Below are 21,496 nucleotides of genomic sequence, written 5' to 3' on the forward strand. Positions count from 1 at the left end.
CCAGGAAATACTGCGCAGAAAAAGAAGAAAAAAAAACAAGACTGAAAACCAGATCACAAGCACCCTGGAAAAAACCCACAACCACCAGGAATAATTCCCTGTCGAATCTAATAAAGGCTTAACTGTGAGAAGGTATAGATTGACACTGATAAAACCCATTTTCATAAGAATCCTCTGAAGCTGAACACTTGGAAACCAGTGTGGCCAAGCCGGACAGCGTGTCACTCATGAAAGAAAACACAGCTTTTAGTGGCACAGAATTGGAACCCTGACTTTTTCTTTCTTTGTGTTTTAATTTAAATCCAACTCAGCACCATCGTAAACTAAAATTAGCCTCATCCCAAAGAATGCTGGGATTTCCCCCCTCTTTTTTCAGACAAAGCACAAACCACAGAAACCCTGGCATCATACAATCCAACAAGTCGAAAAGGCGAAGAAGAAACAGTCGAGTTTAGAGAATAATAATTACAATTAAAAAAAATCAAGTAAACACAACAATGTAGAACCTAACATATTGCTTAGGGTTGGTAGCTTATTGAGAAAAATAAAACACAACTTTTTTTTAAGCGTAAATCCACGAGCGGTGTGTCTCACAGTCCCGTGTGCGTGAGGCTCCGAGAGGGGGGGCAGATCGTGTAGGTTTTCCTCCATCAAACTTCAAAACAAAGCAGGAATGTATATCCATTCACAGGAGGGGGAAAAGAAGAAGAAGGGATGAGGGGGAGGCGGAAAAAATACAAGACCGACAAAAGTTTGGAGCAGTTCTGGTGCGCTCGCGTTAAGACTCCGGCTACGATCGTGTTGGGGATGGACACCGTGGTGGGGGCTTTTGTTGTTTTGCTTGTATTTTTTTTTTTTTTTTTTTTAAACCCTCAGTATTTCCTCGTTCTCTGAGTGTGTGGGGGAGGGAGAATGTGGACGCCTGGCTGCCACCTCCACACGGGGTGGGACGGAGGGGGAGGCCCGGGGCCCCTCAGCGAGTTCAGGGAGTAAGCGGGACACAGATCCCCGTCGCTGCCGACAACCAGCGACGGCGGGGAGGGGAAATTCGCCATCAGGCTGAAAGGCATTTCTGCGGCCGGTGCTGCGGTGCTGGCGCTGCTGCTGCTGCGTTTGCGTCTGCTCGGTAAATCCTCCGTGGACGCCTCCTGACGAGAGGAGGAAGAGGAGCATGATGAAGAGGACGAAGAAGACGAAGAGGAGGAGGAGGAGGAAAAAGAAGAAGACAGGGCAGCCTTGTTGACCCTGGGCACGTTTTGTTTTGTTTGCAACCTGGAAACTCGGGCTTTCTTGCTCCCCAGCACCGCAGCCTTCCAGGTTCTGTGTCCGTGCCCCCCCTCCTCGTCCTGGGTGCTGCTGCGTTCCTGAGGGCCACAAGGGGACCTGGGGGGGGCCACACCAGGGCTCTTATCTGTGGCTTTAATCCCGCTATTGAAAAAGTCCCCTTGCTTGATGATGGCACCGCTGATATGCAGGCCATAGCTGCTCTCCGCCTTATTGTCTCCTTTACATTTGACTCCAGAGGCCCGGCTCTGGTATTCATATTCATCACAGCTTTCCTCCACTTTAACTTTCACATTGTGGAGGTTGAAGGGAGGGGTCCTGGCCGCCCTGCCGCGGTCCGAGTGGGGGGCGGCTGTCACAGGGGCCTCCTCCGCCTCGGTCTTTATTTTCCTCAGTGGGGTTGGCAGTTTTAAGGTGGGCACTTTCGCCTCCCTTTTTTCGGCACATTTGGGAAACAGGTCCTGGTCACACTGTGCGTTGAGTCCCGGGGGGCATTTGATGGGGTACCCGGGGGTCCTGCGTGTGGGGTGAAAGGCCTTGCTCCGGGTGAGTCCCGGTGAAGAGGAGGGCAGCTCCACACCAGGATCAGCATCACACGCCTTCTCCCTTTTGAAGCTCTGGCCCACAACTGAGTTAAATTTTGGTGGCTGTATGGGTCCCAGGTCCTTTCTGTATTCACTGCAGACAAATTCACATTTTTGCCTTTTCTCCTGTCTGCTGTCTCCCGGGTGTGGGGGGGCAACATGACCCAGTGCCCTGTGCTGCTTCTCGTGGTTGTAGTGAAACGTGGGCTGCAGGACCAAAGGTGCTTTACTAGTGGTGACGCTTTTGGAGAGAGAGCCGACCCGGGCGCGTCTGAACCGGATGCTCTGCACCGAGACCCGGCTCGAAACCGAGCTGGAGTCGGACTGAGAGGAGCTCTCCTCTTCCTCTGAGCTGACCTCTGAACTCTCCGACTGGGTGTCATCCTCGTCCTCTTCCTCCTCGGAGCTCCCGGAGTTGCTGCTGGTGGAGAAGCCCGACCCAAAATCCGAGTCGGGGTACGCCCGGTCCGAGTAGGTGCTGGACTCGGTGTCGCTGCTGTAGATCTCCGGGAAAGTCTGCTCCTGGTGGTGCTGCTGCTGGTGGTGGTGCTGGGGTCTCGGGTGGAGATAGAAATCCTGGCCGAGGTGGAAGGCACCGAACGCGGTCCCGTGGCTGCCGGTGGGTTTGGGTTGCACGAGAAGCACCGGCGCTACGTGCTGGTGCGCGTGCCTGCTCCTGCTCCACGAGTGCCTCGCGCCCTCCTTGCCCCCCCCCTCGCGCCTCCTCTTCCTCTTGTGGAGGAGGAGGTCGCCGGCGGAGCGAGCGAGCCTGGACTGAGCGGCCATGGCGGACTGGAGCACCGCGGGCTGCCGGCTCACCGCGCCCCGGTAGAACGAGTGCCTTTGGCTCAAAGTAACGCAGTTCCCTGTTATCTTAGATGTTTCATAGTTTTTAAAGTGTTTGTGAGCGGATTTAGTCGCCGCACGGAAATCCCGACTGTGGGTTTTGTGGTAAAATTGAGGTAGTTTGGAGTCGGTGAGGCAGGGAGCCAGCTCTCTGCGCCGGGCCGCCTTGCTGAGAGTCTCCGGGACGCCGTGCAGACTGAACCAAACTTTCTCCCTCCACAGCTCGGCCTCCCCGGCGCCGAGCTGCCCCGGGGACGCGTGCACCTCCCCGGGGGGAAGCGGCGCTTTGGCTTTCCTTTTGTTGGACTTCAACACCCGCTCCGTCTTGCAGGAGAAGTACAGAGCCTCCACGTCCTCCCGCGATATCAGCGTGCACTTCGCGGCGTGGAAAGCTATCGAGTTGATTGCCTTGAGCTTGCGCAGCTCCTCCAGGTCGCAGTGGTGCTTCCTCACCTTCAGGTGGTCCATGCGCTTGTGCACCGTGGTCCGAGGGATGTTCTTCAGCAGGTCGGTGAAGACCTGGGACAAAGCAAACATTTGCTTGCCTTGGATGAGCAGGTATCCCAGTCTCACCCCTTGCATTTCCTCAAAACCACACTCCAGGTCTCCCATGTTTCATACAGCAACTCCAATGTGCTTAATCCATGTACAGTCACTCTCAGTAATTCTGTGGATGTACGCGTAAATGGCATGGGGGTCTGGAGCTCAAGACATCCTGCTCATACCTTTAATCCATCCACACTGCTGCTGCTGCTGCTGCTGCTGCTGCGTCATGAAAATGTAAACTTTGACATGAGGAGTTAAAAGGAGCTGCCGGTGTCTCATAGGTCGAACGAGCCGACAGCATCCACTCGTCGCCTCTTGCCCCGCACCGGCATGGTGGAGGAATGCCGATCCAAGGATGCGTCCACCAAGCCGGGGGGCTGCTCCTCTGCTACCTGCCTCTGCAGCCGGCTCCACTCCCCTCTGGTCGGCAGCAGGACGGAGGGGTAGGTGTACACCACTGCCTCAGCCAGAGGGATAAAACAGGGAGAGAGGAGAGTGAGAGAGAGAAGAGGGAGGGAGGGAGCTGTGAGGGTGGAGGGGAGGGAGAAAGAGAGAGAGAGAGAGACAGAGAGAGAGAGAAAGGGAATAACAGCTAAAATGCAGCTGCTATTCTGGCTGCTGGTTGAGCCACAAATAAAATGACACAGAGGGGAGGTGCGCCAGTCTGGAGACACCTTCATCAATTAATGCCCCCGAAGTAGACGCCCATTGGACGATGCTGACAGGTGATGCAATAAAAATGGATACCCCCACCACCACCCCTACACACACACACACACACACACACACACCACTACAATAGTTCACAATTGTGCCCCCACTCTCCGCTGTTTAAGTAAATGATACATTTATTGCAAGTTCATATATCAAAGCTAAATAAAGACCTGATAATAAAATACAATCCCCCCTCCCACAGTTATTTGCGTGTAGAGTAAAGCCGAGCCTGCAAAATGTCGTGATTATAGACCGGAGTGTGTTTTTGCTGTTATTCCCCTTTGGTCCACAGCAACATGCATGCAGGTCGTGCGTGGTCCTGTATGCAGTGGGGTTGCATGTGCTGGTGAAATGCATGCTCCACGTATTTTAGACGGTCCCTTGAGTGTGTGTGTGTGTGTGTGTGTCTGTGTGTGAGTGATTGAAGTCAGCACCGTTTAAAACAAAGATATTTGCTGCTTTACACTCGGGGAGCTGCTTTTCCACGTCCACGCTGCTGTTGTTCCTCTGAGCAAGACTCAACTCTTCTCCTTTAGTTTTCTCCATATGAATTCTTCCTCGTTGGTTGCCTATACACTGACCTACTTATATAGACTATGTAGGTCTAATTGTCTGGCTACACCATAATGAATTAATCGGCATTCGCAATTTTTTTCTCCCCCACCTTTTCCCCTTTACATAATTTATCTTGTGTGTGTCTAAAATAATTTGAGACATGCTGTTTAATTCAGGGTGTTGCCCTGCTAATATGTATTTACGCATACAATTGTTATATTTGGAATCGTAAGTGTATATAGAGCGAAATATATTAAGTTAATGTAAATTTAGTGGAGTCATTGTAAAGCGTTAAATCCCCGTTAACCCCCCCCGGTAAACCATGAGAACAGTGATTGGACCGAACTAAATGTGCAGAGTCAGGGTTGCTTTTCCCACATGATTTCGAGACAATGTGAGCACACATCCAATCAGGAGTTGTCGCTTAAAAACACATTTATAACTCGACATCTTGGAGCGATAATTAGACAAGAAAACACACAGTATATTACATTAAATATGAAATTGATATCGTAATGATATTATGAATTGGGGTGTTGTTACTATTAACGTGTTGCAACATGAAGGAGCAGGAGCCTGCATTGGTAATTGTGGGATTACTGAACATGTTACTGTGCATGTGGGCGAATTTATTTCTAGAGATCTTTTTGTGTGTGTTTATCTGTGTGTCCTGTTCACGTGTACACATTTAAATGATGTGCAAGGTACGCACACAAACACACGCATACGGACTCACACACACATAGGCACACACACGCACACAAGCATGGTTTCCACAGAAAAAGAAAGTATGAACATGCAAACACACATTTACACAAAAAGACAAGCAATTAGATCGTATGGGCACATCTAATTGACACAGGCAAACACACACACACACACACACACACACACACTCACTCACGCAAACACAAGCAAGATTTCCACGGAACATGCACGTGCAAACACAAGCATGACATATGAGTACACAAAGGAAGACACGCGCAATCTGCACGCACGCGCACATCTTATCGACACACGCACGAATACGAAAAATAATTTGAATTCACGCAAACATTTTATTGGGCACGCGAACGCACACACACATGACGAGAGTATTTGAAGACACACGCACACCTTACTGACACACACATGCACGTACACATTCAAATACGCAATTGAATGCACACGCAAATCATATTGAAATACGAATGCACACTAGCACGTATAGGGGAAAACACGCGCAATTTGACCCCCCCCCCCCCACACACACACACACACATAGCTTATTGACATACACGCACGCACACACACAAAGGCTACACGGACACGCAGAGGAACCACAGGCTGAGGGCACCACCCACACCGCTGTCTAAATAATATGACTGTGTCCTATATAACATAGACTAATTGTTTGAATTAGCAGTAAGACTACGGAAGCCTGTTTGGACTGGTTATTGTGTTTCGCCCCTGAGCCACATTTTCCCAGCGTCATGTTCCGTCTTTATTCTCCATGTAAAAACCGTGAATCCCCTGTGACTAGAGACTGGGCCGAGACAAAGACATGGACGGGCTCATCTCCACAAGACGATTTACTCATGCTATTTCTTATTTGTTTACCTCAGTGTTGCATACACGTTGGCCAAGCGTTTATTGCAGCTCCTTGCTGGAGAAATATCCTAAAAATACAAATCCGATGAATGTGGACTAAACATTTCTTCCCCAGTTTTTTGGGTTTAACACTTTTTTTTATGGTGAAGCTATTTAATAAGATTGTATTGCCTCGTGGATGAAGTCATTGAGATATCTAAGGACTGACTTTGTGTGAGCTTACTTTATATTCGATAAGCCATGAAAGCCTGTTTTACACCGCGCAAGTAGCTTGAGGACATTCAGAGTTACACTCAGTGTTTTGTGTGTGTGTGTAAATATCAGTGTATGCAAGTCTTATCCACTGTCCCATCACTTTATTTATCTCCAGTATACCTCGGTTATCTGTCCTCCTCCACCGCTTGGCTCACAACCTGCTCGGTTTGCAGGAGAACTCGCCTCTCACGCACGGCTCCGTGCACCCACCAGCGCAGAGCACATGGGGATTCACTGCACTGAAGGTCCACATCCCCCGGGGGAGTAGAACCACAGTCACCGTGCACTGCAGGAACACACAGTCGATTCGCTGCTTCATCACCGGGTCCTGGCCACTGCACGTCTTATTCCGCTTCATGAATCTGGGTTTACACTACGTAACGAACTCATTGTTTTCTCTGACCACATCCAGTATGGCTGCATCCAAGGAAGAAAATGTAAAACAATTTAAACTTCTTTTTGCTCATTCTCAACTCATCTAAATTCTGCATTCATCCAAACTTAACAGTCATCTTATGCACTTCGTAAATTACGCAAAGTTGTGAAAATTGCTCAGACATTTTGGACAAAGGCTTACCGTCAGGCAACTGTCACTGAGATAGATTCAACTATAGCTTAATAATAATATTATTGTATCCTATAACTTTCTTCAGGATTTTGTAAAACATGTCTCTCAAAAGTAGCCTTTCCTGATCTATCTGTTTTATTTTCTCCCACTCTGGTTCCTGCACTCAACTGCCCCACGCTGGCTCTGTTATCATTGTTTTTTTTATATTCATGCCATCACCGCATCTCACGGTTTGAAACAATGACCAAATCATGTCATAATTTATGAATAAAAATAATCGTGTGTATTTACATATATTTGATTATTCCCAATTAAGATCGGGCCCTCTTTGTTATGCAGATTTGGGGATACGCCAGATGCCACAGGGCACTTATTCCCAATTCCCTCCTCCGGTCTCTCCCTCTCTGTCCTGCGCCTGGATGATGGCCGGATCCGGAGGGGAGGAGACGAAGCGGAGCGGCCGGGAGAGAGAGCTCAAGCTCGGGGGAGGTTTCCTGCAACAGCCCGCTGAGTGCTGGTGATGCAGGTGAAAAGTCCCCGGAAAAGCAGAGGTTCGATTTTGTAGCCTCATACAAGTGGTGGATATTCCAGTCCGCTTGATTTGTTGCCTCACCGAAGTTACAGTGCAGGGTTGAAATTCCCTTTAATCTGAGGGATATGTTCGTGGACACGAGTTAGGCTGCGTCAGAGCCATTATAATTTAGGTTCAAGATAACAAGATAAGAAGTATTACAATAATCCCTAATGTAGCCCACATAGTTTCAAAGAAGTAAAACAAATCGTACATTAAGTAAAAAGGAGTCAATTGTGTATATATATAAATTACACCCATACACACACACAGGGACACACACAAAAGTAATACTGTAACGTTATATTCATTCATTCAAATAGACAGGGGCTTGGAAGGGATGGAAGTCAGTCTACGGTAAGGAGGAGCACGCACGAACACACATGCACACACAATCACAATCTGAATCTATTGATGGAGGAATAAATACAAACTTAAACTTATACCTATAATTACATTAAATCTGCATCTCAAGTAGTGCCAGCAGGCACACACACACACTCACGCAAACCACCAGTTTTTTGCAATGTAACCAACATTTTAACATTAACATTTTAATAAAGTAAAATGAAGAGTAAATCAGATCAGGTAGTCCTTAATTTCTTTATGAAATGTGGATCTAAATGGACAAAGTTAATTCCGATAAATCAAACAATAGACACACTTTACGCAGTAGCAACTTGGAAACCAGTTTCTTTCAGGTTTATTTAACTTGTTCATCTTGTGAATTTCATACATTTTTTATGAGCTCGCTGGCCGTAAAAGGAGAAAAAAAAAATCTTTCGGTTCAGACGACGAACTCTTCCAGTTCTCTAACACACATCAAACCCAACGTGGTCCATTTCTGCTTGTGCAGCCCCGCGGCTCGTTTGCGCAGTGAGTTTTATGGAGACACTTGGTCAAGGAGGCGCAGGCTCTCTCTTGTAAGAGCATTTAGACTTTTTATGACACAAACCCACTGGCCCATGCCAAAACAATGAATTCCTCTCTCTCTCCACCCCCCAGCAGCCCGGCAGAATGTGATTTTACATGCAATCCGAGCCTGAAGTGTGTGTGGACAGTGGTGGGGGGAGGGGCTCTCTTCACCTTTCACCCTGCCGTGTTGGAACTGTTTGTATTTTTTGTCCTCCTTCTTCTTCTTCTCCTGAATGTGGTTTAACTAAATGATCACGATGGCTTGGAAGCGTTGGGTTGTTCATGTCCTTTCCACGGAGTTCATCTTTTCCACGTTTCACACTTTTCCCACATCAGGAGTCTAGGATTCAAGATTCAAAGATCTCATTACACTCAGGTACAATGGGATTGCAAGGGGCTTCTCTCTTACAATCTTCATCTTGATAAAAGACGCTTCACTCTAACAAATTTCTCCTAACATATTAGGAGAAACATAAACATAGCTTAGAAACATAAGCATAAAAAAGCAACAGTACATAACTAAATATATATAGAAGATAAAGTAATGAAAATAAGCGAGATATAGACGCAAGAATTAAACTCAATCAGAAACACCCTTAAACAAATACAAGACTGCTGATCTATTATCCTCATCTTGGTATTGGTCTGTCACAACCTTCACATTGCTTCAAAATACAGTATGATAACTTTCAAAGACGTGCAGAATACATAGAGATAAAATGTATAATTTAAAATATCTATAAAGCCTGGCATTGTAGTTGTAGGGCGGGACAATATGGTCAAAAAATGTATATAGGTAAAAGTGTTCATATCAGTTCTTATCAATAATTATAAATTATATTTTTTTAAGCCACTTGATACGTTTGTATTAATATTTATTTTAAGTGTAGTTTAACCTCATGAGCAGAAAATGATACACACTTGATAAACAGCAAAACCTTTGATAAAACTGAAGTAGATCACTAATTTGTTACACAACTGGACTGTGCACAATACATGAGAAATATATTATTATATCAAACCTTTGTTATTGCTATTGATGGAAAATTATATCGTGATACTAATTGATATTGTTTTATTGCTCAGTCCTATACAGCCCCTAAACTGCCTGGATAATTATCACTCATGTAAATGTAATGAAGCATTTAGGTTAGATCAAGTGAATAATGGTAACCTTAAAACTTGCTGCATTAGTTGTATTTGTGCAGCAGAGAGAATACATGACTCGTGATTACAGACAACTGACACAAAAATGTAGACGTTTGAATCCAATAGACATTTGAAGAGGGGAAAAACTTGTGCAAGTGTATCTGTTAAACACTGTTGTCTTTGTTTCAATGGCAAATGAAAGCTAAAAGAAAAAAAGTCTGAATGTGCTCCGCCAGACTGTGTGAAAATTGATCGAGCCCATCACACGACACATATTTTCCTGAACTAAACACATGTACATGCATAGCATACATACAGTGGGAGACTGTTTAGTTAATACATACAAATAAAATATTCTGTACTAATTAATAAAGGGGAAAAAGCAGAGTTCCACATGCAGGCACATGCACGCGCCCACACACACAAACACACACATGTTTAAGGAGAAAATTGGGTGTTTGCTGTGCACATTCTTTATGCTGCAGCCCTTTTTCTTAGAAATGTCATAAAACTTGACTCATGTAGAGATGGAGTTTGTTAGACAATCTATAGAACAACATAAGGTAAAGATCCATCTTGCATGTAAGACTGTGGGTCTGAGCGTTGTCTTTCCTCATCCTGCACAGAGACCACACAACTTCCCCAGCCAATACAAACATGCCCGAGACTCAACTGTGAGGGTCCTCTGACCATATACATTTAAAGTGCTGTGTGGACAAATTTTTAACAATTAAATGAAAACAAAAGACACAAGCACAGAGGAGACCACTCCACTGAAACGCAAATTAAACTGTTGTTTTCCACACTTTCTAGAGTTCTTTAAAATGTCTGTACACTGGTAAACTAGTGACATGAGAATTGCCACAATGAAATGTGTATTTCACGGGTGTTTTTTCAATATTTTTGTTTATTTCTGCTGCCTAGCCCAAGTCAAAACATTCTATTGTACATCACTGAAGATAATATCAGTCACTGAACCAGGCACGCTACTGTGTAGAACCCAGAGAAATATTTTTTGAAAACCCCCGCAGGCGCCTCTGTCATACAACCAGCCCTGCAGGTTATTTGCATGGTGCAAAACTAATGTGCATGTGTCCAGCAAGTATCAATACAGATCATTATGTGGCTGAGACAAGGCCGCTTATTTTTCCAAACAGATCCAGGTCAAAGGTAGAACCGCTGCTCCAGTGGCTTCAAGAGAACCAAATCCAAGCACTACCAGATGGACATGTATGAACAACAGAGCTCTGACAGGCATAGAAGACTGTGTGGCTATAACATAGCTTGAATTATATAAAAGCTATGAGTGCTGTGTGTACTCCGAGGTCAGCACTAGCAATTGGGAGCAGACGGTGTCGCTGCAATTTTGCGTCTCAGAGAAAGCTCCTCTCCCACAACCTGAGGAACATTATACATGATTCGTGCAGACTTTGACTTAATCAAGTGCAAGTTGTGAAAATCATTTGCCATTTTCAGTGTTTCAGTAGCTATACGGGCCTCTCCACAACCGCTGCTCCCTCCTTCGCCTCCCTTTGTTCTCTCCAGCTCTAATAGGTTTTCCCCTGCCACACACAATTCACTTTTTTTCCTCCCCAGCTCCCCTTCCCTACCCCCCCCACGCCCCCTTTTAGTGCAGTGCCCAGTGTCGACTGGAGCATTTGAGCAATTTGAAATTAAAGCAAACAATGGGCAGGCACTCCCAGGGACCTCTCGCTCACCATATTACACGGAGGACGCTCGTGTGCTCTTGCGCATTATTGGCAAGTCATTACGTTTCTCTGGAAACCAAGAGCGGGAGCTCGCTCAGAGGAATCGGTGATGCAAGCAGCAGCTGAGTGCTTGGAATTGTGTGTGTGTGTGTTCAGGAACATCCTTGGCAACAGCATGGGGATGCTGTCAAAACAAAACTGTATATTGACAGCTCTGATTAAGGCTCCTCAAGGCCAATTAAATACATATTTTTGAAAATAAATGTATTCATTGTACAATGCAAAGTTGTCTCAGTGGCTCCACACTCATTAGGCCTTTTACCTTTTATAATCTTGTGCCATTTTTAATCATAATGAAATGCCCATGTTCCAGCCCAGGCTGGAAGCAAAGATTCAAGTTGATTTGTCAGTAAAAAAGCAAACAATAAATCTAACAAACAAATGATACAGCTGTCATTGACTTTAAAGCTGTAAAACTGTAAATAAAGAGAAGATTCTTTTGTATTTGTGTGCTTTAACACATCATTAATGTTGTGTTTTTATCATCTTGTCATAGTCATGTTGTTGTTTTGAATGAGTTTGATGCATCAAAAGACCTACAACTGTGACGTGAAATGTGGATGTGTACAAACATGATGACATATGAAAAACATCCTGTGTAACAAGAGAATAATATTAAGCCTGGGGCATTATTATGAACATACACAGTCTAGTGTGACATTGCAACAAAGGGCCTTTTAAATGTAGGAAGATTTCATATAAAAAGGGGAACAAAAACCCAACTGTTCAGAAGTGACAAGAACAACTTGTTTTATGATTAGAAAGGCAAACCTACAACGATGTCTCCCAGGCCTCTGTGTCTTGTTCTTCCTTTACTTCAGGTTATTATGCTGCAACGCATGGTTCCCTAACCCTAATGCATTAGCCGACTAATAAAGGCATTTCAATTTCTACAGCAAGAGTGGCTTGGTTTATTTTCTTTCATGTATGAAATTAATTTGATTGTTTGGTCTATTCGAACTATATGAAACCCCTTAAAATTAACAATTATTAATTGTTACTTATTCTCCTGCTATTTAGTTGCTTGATTGATGATTTATTTTTAAATCTGCAAAATCAGTCCAATGTCAAAAGGGATCAAATAAATATGAACAATGCTGGTCAAAATTTCAAAGATGACAAATTGACATACTCACATGTTATGTAATGCAATATTATATTTAAAACAACATAAAGTAAAAAAGACCATTCATACGTTAGAAGCTATTTGTGCCAAAGCTTACTCCTGCACTGTATAAGTTTTGTTTACATTGTAAATATTTAATTGTCTTATAGTTCCTTGTTTTTGTATTGTATTGTATTCTCTACTTTACTTGTAACAAGTGTGTATTACTATTCCCTCTTTGTTGGTGTAACACGGTTGATTTCTGAATTTTCAAACATCTAAATTTACTTTATTGGCGAATAATTAATGATTTAATAGACAAATGATTTCTGATCATCTATTTGTTTTGAATGAGTTTAATAAGATGTAATCACACATCCACAAGCCTGACTGGTAAAGCTCCTCAAGTGGATGGTTTTACAATTGTTTATATCATATATGAGTTTTTATTCCATGTATCTTGTATTCTTATATCCCTCAAGTATTGCATGCTACTTATTATGACTTTACTGTTGTCTATTTTTGACTGCCCTCGTGAAATGTTGCAAATTTCCCCACTGTGGGAGTTCTTAAACACTAAATTTAGCTGGTAGGCCTTAATAAAACAATCACACAAGATGCAAACACTTAAACAAACCCAGCTAAGTTTTTACATGTATTGTCAAGAGTCCACACATGAAGGACCCCTGCTGTAGACAAGTGTTAAACACAGTCTCTTATCATTTGCAGCAGAACTCTGTGTGACACTACCTCTGCCTCCTCAGCTCCATGTTGTCAAACTGGAGTGAGCTCTCCCTCTCTCTCTCTCTATCTCCCTCTCTCTCTCTCTCTCTCTCCCTCTCTGCAGCAAACTTTCAAACCACCTCCGCCATGTGAATCCAACTAGGAAGTCCCAGCGAGCCAATCACGTCGCGGCTGTATTCCTGTCAGGGGGCACGCAAGCACGCACGCCGGGCCCTGCGTGGCTACGCACTTCCGGTCCTCTCCGAGGTCCCCCCCCTCTCTGTTCCTCACCGTCGCGCCGCGAACTGGATGTTTTGGTAAAAAAAAAATACGGTGTAGAAAAGGGACGTGAAGGTGTTTTACACATGACGCCCGGAGCGAGCGGGGCCTAAAGCGGCGCGGCGGCGGGAAGAGGCGCGGGGACGGCTTCCGCTCCACTCGACGTCTCGTATCCCTCCGCATGTCCGCTTTCTTCCTAGATGGTCTCCGGCGAGCGTGTGTGTGGCGGAGGACGACGAGTCCTCGACGAGTAACATGAAGGAGATGATTGGGGGTTGCTGCGTGTGCTCCGACGAGCGGGGCTGGGCTGAGAACCCGCTGGTGTACTGCGACGGACACGGCTGCAACGTAGCCGTGCACCAAGGTAAGCTGCTAGCCGCCGTTAGCTCCTGCCGCTAGCTGCTAGCCGTTAGCCTACAAGAGCAGTTGGCGTTGTCTCGTTGGCGAGGTTATGGAGGTGATCCGTGTGTGGATCCTCCTCCGCCTCCCGCCGGGCCGGGGTCAGGGCTTCACCCGGCCGGCCAGGCTGTCCACTGACTCGGGCTGGAGGACAATTCTCCATGGACGACGTGGGCCAGCTGGATTCTCAGCGTAAAGTCTGTCTACGAGTGCCAGTAATAGTGTTGATATGTGTGATACAAGGAAGCAGAACTACCCCTGTCTGAAGGTGTAAACATGAGATGTTTTGCATAAATAACCCCACCTACTGACACAAGCACAGGCTTGAACCGAGGGAAACGTATTCAAACTTTGCTGCTCAGGTTGCAAGTCGAACATGTGGAGCACAACATTGACTTCCAGCGGCTGCACGTTAGCTCGTAGTGTAGTGACTGTAGCGCTTACCCGAGATGACTCGGGCTGATGACGTCCAATGTTTACAAATCTAACAGCTGGCCTTGTGACCGTTTGGCAAACACAGTGGGAGAATGGAAACTATTCGAAATATCAGCAGCTCTTGAGCCATACACCAGCATGTCAGTGTGTCTGCTCTTGCAGCACGATTTTTTTTGTTAGTGTTTGGACTGCTAATGAAAGAGCATGTCTCTAAAAGCCTAATTGTTGCAAACATGGTTGCACTCAGATCTATCACATGTTAAATCTCTGCTCGTCTTTGCTGGGGTTGAAACTACGTTGCTAAAGCGAATCCCATGGGGTAATGTGATCTGCTGTGTTATTATTAAGTTCACAGTTGTGCCAAGTCGCATCATATTTATTTTAATGTTAAGGTTGCATCACATGGTCGAAGCCGTAGCTTGTCAAGCTTCATGATTTGTAAACACTGTCAGTTCACTTACCATTTTGAGACTGAGGAAAGAACTAGACAAGGACAACGTAGTGGATTTTTATCTACTTCTTGTTTCTAAGGATTGAAAGCTACAGTAAGGTATTGGATGACTTGGCTACCAGACCACTTATAAAATCTCACACCAGAACATTTACCCTCTGCTACACATCTAGTCACTGATCAAATGTGGTCTGGTTATATTTCTTTGGTCTAATAACCGTGCAGTACATTGTATTATTAATTTTGTGTGCAGTGCTTTGCAAAAGCACCGAATGATGTAAGATCGGAAATAGGTACGAGCCACTTGTTACTCCATTAAATTATTGGTTGCAGACATTCTTCATTATATTAGTTGTAAAAAAGCAGGAATTTGATTCAGACAAGCAGCAGCACTCTGTTATTGTGTTAACTTGTCCTGATCTGCCCCTCCACCACATATATGACATCATCTGCTTGAATGAAACTAATTTGCCAGAAGCAGTTGAGTAGCAACATCTGCATTTAATGAATCAGAAAACCTTCATTTTTTTAATTGAATAATTTCAATATCGGTCAGAACACTAACATATTTCAAATCCTAAAACAGAGCTTGTTATTTATTTATATCTAAAGAAAACAGATGTTTTTAAACTTGTTGACAATGAATGCTGACAGGAGTGCTGCACAGGAGTGGGAGAGTGTCCAGATTTCAAACTTGAAGAACTATATATATAAACTAATGTATTGCATTGGAATAGATAGGTAACCGTGCAAGGAGTTGTAGTATTCACTTATGTCTTTTCAGTATCCTAAATTACAATATACCATCATCATATTATGTTTAGAGAGTAAATACTTTTTTGAATTGTCTGGAGTGTCACTTTCCTTCCACATTGCACCAAGAGAGAACACTATCTACCAGCAACTCTGTTAAAGAGCTTTTATTGTCGATGTAGTATTTAGAGTTTAGTATTTTCTCCACACACAATTGTGGACATGATTAGGCCTGGTAAGGATATATTTTATGTGACCGAGTTAAAGATTGGGTGAAGAATATCCTAACTAATGCTTGATTGTTTTGTCTGCATGTCTGGTCACTAGTTTCTCCATTAACTCGGTAACCTTTGGGTATTTTCTCGGAAATCTGGATTAAGGCTTTGTTTTTCATTGCATTATTAGCTCTGGTCGGATCAGAAATAATCTGAAAATGTGTAGAGGTAGGCTATTTAGAGTAGATGCAGCACAGGCAATTTCACCTTGATGGGTGAGTCTCATAATAGTCAATGAAAGCAGTTTATAACTTCAGTTGAAAACCGTGTTTGGCATCTTGGACAATATATTTTTAACTAATGCAATGGGAAATGATGGTTACTTTCACATTCACACAGCATTTACCTCAATTTGAACTTAAATGATACATATTCTACTCATTTAGATTCACATTTTTATTTTGGGTTATTGCTTGAAAAAGTTCTACATAAAACAGAAAACGTATCACTTTCCTCATACCGTCCATGTTTTTTCTGCAAGAGGGGTTCCTTTTATCGCAGTCTTAAGGGTTTTTAACTTTGCAGAACGTTTTTATACACACTCAAAACTAAATATGACACTAGAGTCAACAACTGAAAAGCACAACAGGTATCCTTTAACAGTCCCCTTTGAAATCCAGCTGTTTCTGAAGCAGACAACCTCTCCTTGACCTTTCTCCTAGAAATATGTGGGGGAGGTCATACAATTTACGATTGGTTTAACCAGTTTGTAGAGCAAATGTTTATCATTGATGCCTCTATCTGTTGGTATTAACAATGCATTACCAAGTATTCTGCCATTGTCCTGGGGGATTAAATATTTTGTGACACAGGCACAGCATGTCAGCTGTCAGCAGAGAGATGTATAAAAAACAGCAGCAGTGTTTTCAACAGTCTGTCACATCAAAGCTCTGCTCCAACCACAAATCTGCCTCATATCACATGTAAAAAAAAAAAAAGATCTGTACAGATGTTTTTCAGCTTTGGTTTGTAGCTGCATTTGTCAACATGTGTTCATTAGCACTGTGTAATGGCATTTTGTGGTACAGGGTGCAGTTTCTGTTGTGGTTGTGATTTCCCTCTGTAATGCTTATCTTCATCTCTCCTCAGCTTGCTATGGCATTGTACAAGTACCCACTGGTCCTTGGTTCTGTAGAAAGTGTGAATCTCAAGAGAGAGCTGCCCGTGTGGTGAGTCACAGTCTTTCTATCTATTCATCATTTATGAGTAAAGTTGAATAACAGATCTCCGTTGGGAAAAATGGTGGACTTCATGATCTTGAATGTTACAAATATTTACAAATACACAGTGAAAACACTAAATGGTTGGGTCTCTTTAAATAGCTTAAAATAAAGCATTAATTTTTTACTTACTGGTTATAAGTTGTTCATCACTGTAACTGTTGATGTCTGGGAAGCTGACAGTTACAGGACACAAAACTACATTTAAAAAAAAATTAATCAGAGAGGGAATTGAATTGCAGTACAATGACATCACTAAATAAATGTGATGGTCAGTTTATGTGAAAAGTGACAAGATCAACCCACACACATATATAACCTATACAAATATTTTATACCCTATTTATTTCAGGTTTGCAGCAGTTTGTAAAACAAATGTTCAGCCCTGATGCAAGGGAACAGAACTGCAACGCTGTTCAGCTCAAGATCATTGATAGGGATTTTTAGGCCTAACTCCTGCTCAAAGTAATCTACGGCGTTGGATAGTTTTGAAGAAACTGAGGAGTCTATGGTTTTTTCCCCTTCAGGATGCAACAAAAGCAGAAAACTGAAACTTCCTCATGTAGTGTAGAGAAAAAAAGCGTCCACGTAAAACTCCTACTCTCACCACTGAGAGGAAGTTTGTCAGGCGTGTGCACTGTACACTGAACAATAGCACATCCTTGTCTGAAATTAATATTATTCCAAAAAGGGACAATCCAGCAAAATATAAAACAAGGGGTGTGATTGTCCATCACAAGGTTTTTCTGTAGACATCACCCAACCCTACAGTTTAATAAAAACTATAGTGTCAAAGGTGACTGGAGAAAAAAAGCACTTGAGGTCTGTGCAGACTTACCTGCTGCTGCCTCTCTTTGTAGTGCATTCTCCTGCACCCACAGGATCTTTGTGGTGTGTGCCATCTCCCTCGGTGTTTTGCCTCACGTGTGCCTGTTTGCTCACAGTCTGTAAACTGTACCATTTACCATCAAAAATCACCAAATGCTTTTTAATCTTTATTAAAAATATCCTTTAAATATTCATATAAATGCTGTTTGATTGTATAGACTTTACCCACTACCATTACACCAAGCACCATTTTATTTGTGCGCCATACTATGGTATGGTAACATTTAGGGCTGCAACTAACGACTATTCTGATAGTCGATTAGTCACCGATAATTGAAACGATTAATCGACTAATCGGATTATGAATGACACAAATTCTCAATTGCTATTATTTAGCAAGCAGCTTTTAAATTTTTGCTTGAGGTTGTTCAAGGCATGTGATGACTGAAAATAAAGACAATAAAGATTTATACTTCATTAACAAAAATGTCTTTTAATAAACTTTGCTGCATATAAGGGTACTGTTGACACAAAAGCAAAGAAAAATCAAGTTTTTGTTCATTTAAAACCAAGGACAGGCAAAGTGCTAATAAAAAATATTAATTTAAATTTAAGTTTCCCTTTTTACTGTGAACCAATAACAGGCCAAGTGCTGGTACTAAAAATAAATTAAAATTCAAGTATCCATTTTTCGTGTTAACAAAAAAGGACAGGGAAAGTAACAGCAATAAAAACATCAACAAACAAAACTACAGTCTTCTTCTGACTAAATAATTGTGATTAAAAAAAAGAATGCAACCTTGATGTATCTATTAGTGATATCAAGGAGTGTGAAATGAGTTGCAGCTTGATTGAATGTAAAAGGAGTGTTGGGCCTTGTTGAAGGTATGCACTCTACTGACTTCCATTCTACTTTGATTAATTCAATAAACAGGAGTATTGTTTGATGTAACGTTGGGTTTTTAAAAAACATGCAGATTGCCCAAGGTTGTCTAAACCCCTGCATCCAACTGTATGTAACATTTTTAATGACTACAAAGAATGATCTGTCTACACACTGTCATAGAGCTTTATATGTGCACACAGGGCAAATTTAAGCATTTAACTAGGTTTCCCTTTGACCTCCTAACCCATTAACATGGTCTTAGAGAATAAGTAATGGCAGAAATGTGCATGTACATGTGAAGGAATGTCCGAAGTGTAGAAAATCTCTACATGGAAGTGCCATGCTTTATTCTGCTTGAAGGATTGTGTGCACAGACTTGTTCGTCAAGCATTCCAGGCTGTTAATTACATTAATGTATGTGTGTGCTCACAAAAAATCTCATTATGGTAAAAGTTAGCTGGCAGCTATAACCAGAGGTCGCATTCGACTTTGTCATTGTCCATCAATTTGATGGACAGGGTTGGAAAAATACCATCATCTTTGGGTACCTGAGATATTAATTTGTAATTACATCTAATTATAATGAGAGGCGGCCTATTTAATATCAATACATCTTCAAAAACAACTTGATTACGATACACTTTAATATGCTGAACCGTCTGAACAGATCGAGGAAAGATAATCAAATACATCTTTTTTCCCCGCATTGATGGTGAAGGCACTAAAACACAGCTGTTGATGTGAATATGCAAAGTTGTACGACACAATTTTACATAAGTACTAATCACATTCCAACAAACAACTTACAACAAATGATCAAACCCTCCTTCTGGTCTGCATGGACCTAAACTGGGTCCTTGCTTGAGTATTTTTTAAATGCATCAAGGTAGGTTGCTGCAGAACAATTGTCGTTTGGAGTTGTTCAAAAGGCCGCGTTAGTTAACATTAATGTAGGTCGCCCTCAGTGGTTGTCCTTCATATTTTGCTGTTGTTAAGAAATATTAAGTCAGTTAGGAATATATTCTGTTAACGTTTCTCCCTCACTATAACTGCTAAAACTGGTGATGTTGATATTGATAAGCTTTCTTAATTTAAGTGAAATATTCATTTAATAATGTGATGTTTTAATGAAAGGTTAGAGAAAATAATGACCAATGATCCTTAGTTTTAGATTTGCAATTTAGCAAATAAAGTATCCATTGCTTTGCCTGAATTCAATGCTGCGAACCAAATTACACTGTTGAGTAAATAGATACCATTGGTTCTTTGGCCAAGGATTTCTTTTTTACACTTGAAGGGTTTTAACGGTTTTAAGAGGAAAATAATTAAATGAAAATCCATGATCATTATAGCCCCAAAGTGCTGGAGCGAGGCACATTTTATTAAGAAAGAATTTACACAAATTCACAGTAAAGGAAGCAATTGTTGTAAAGAATCAAAACAAAATATATTTCAAACGATTTTGTTTTTATGGGTTACAGTAGAAGTTTGTGTGGTTAAAATATTGGTTTGAGAAATGACACAATCGACACGAAATACTTTCTGTTTCAGAGATCCCACATCATCCATCCTCTCACTGAGGTGAGGAACCTCAATAAGCAAACAAACATTCATGGCTATTTACCTGCCAACGCTCGCAATTTCAATGCGTGTGCCGGAAAAGGTGCAGCGTCAGCATCTACACGGCCACATAAATAATAATAAGAAATTACTGCATTCACCTGGGTGTCATGTTCCCATCAAGGCTGATCTGAGCCACTTGACGATAAAAACGTGTCTGCTGCAGAGTCAGTTGACCTGGGAGACAAAAGCCACATTAGTTGTTTCATTTGTTTTTGACCTTTTGGAAAAGGGTTTTCAGAATCAAACACTACTGCACTACTTCAGAAGAATCAAGCCTGAAAAGCGTTGAGCCCTGATATACACACACTCTTGAAGAAAGAAACAGCCTTAGGTGGCAGATAGGGACAGTGTTTTAACCTTTTGTCAAAAAAGTCTCTTGCTTATCTCATATTTGTCATACTTCATTATTTACCTTTCCTTAAGTACATACGTTTGACCTGTTGTTTCTAACCTGACTCTTCTTCTTTACCCGCAGAGATGTGAGCTGTGTCCCCACAAAGATGGAGCATTAAAGAGGACAGACAACGGAGGTAGAACCCCTCAAGCTGCGCACACACACACACAGGCACATCTGTGGTTCGCTTCTTGTGTATTTTGTCATCAATTGCGTGTCCCTGGCAAGTTTAAGGGGTGTGAGCGTGCTGGGAGAGTTATGTTGCTGTTTGTTGTGTGCGCTGCCTCTGTACCGTCCTTGCCAGTCCGTGTTTTATGAGAGTGTGTGAGTGTGTGTGTATGTTTATGAGGGGGCGGGCCAGGATGGGTATAGTGCATGGCCTGTGAGGAGTCTCCTCTCTGGGTTCATTGGGAGGTCAGCTCGGTGGAGACTGTAAATATTCTGTGTGTGTGTGTGTGTGTCGGTCAGAGAGAGAGGCACAGCTGTGGGATTGTGTCCAGGCCTGCAGGGAGGCATCAGGACAACACTAACACACACCGTTTTACTACTTTCTCTTTTATTTTGCCCTTCCCATGACCCCTCTCTCCCTCTCTCTCTCCCTCCTTTTTCCTCCCATCTTCCTCTCACCATCTTTTTCCCCTACCGTCCGTTTCACCGCTCTTGTCAGTTCCTCGCCACTTGTTGATCTGTGTGCGAGTTGCTGTTATTTCAGGTGGGATAGTAATAAAGCGGGGCATAGGGATTAGTCTGAAATGGGGTTTTAATCCAGTACCTTAACC

General features: G+C 43.0%; 2 protein-coding genes across 2 annotated transcripts in view; one reads left to right on the top strand and one right to left on the bottom strand.

The window, feature by feature from the left end:
• Positions 1-872: 872 nt before the first annotated feature.
• skida1 (SKI/DACH domain containing 1) lies at positions 873-3,329 on the bottom strand. The gene has a single exon (XM_061094153.1). The coding sequence runs from the start codon at positions 3,324-3,326 to the stop codon at positions 873-875; it is 2,454 nt and encodes an 817-aa protein (XP_060950136.1). The 5' UTR covers positions 3,327-3,329.
• A 10,111-nt stretch (positions 3,330-13,440) lies between these two features.
• Positions 13,441-21,496, top strand: part of mllt10 (MLLT10 histone lysine methyltransferase DOT1L cofactor) — a 40,138-nt gene continuing 32,082 nt past the window's right edge. Inside the window, 4 exon segments of the mRNA XM_061093816.1 lie at positions 13,441-13,671; positions 13,673-13,817; positions 16,856-16,935; positions 20,799-20,853. Coding sequence (XP_060949799.1) covers positions 13,654-13,671; positions 13,673-13,817; positions 16,856-16,935; positions 20,799-20,853 — 298 coding nt within the window. The 5' untranslated portion in view covers positions 13,441-13,653.

This window comes from Limanda limanda, chromosome 20 (assembly GCF_963576545.1).
Source record: "Limanda limanda chromosome 20, fLimLim1.1, whole genome shotgun sequence".
Taxonomy (NCBI): Eukaryota; Metazoa; Chordata; class Actinopteri; order Pleuronectiformes; family Pleuronectidae; genus Limanda; species Limanda limanda.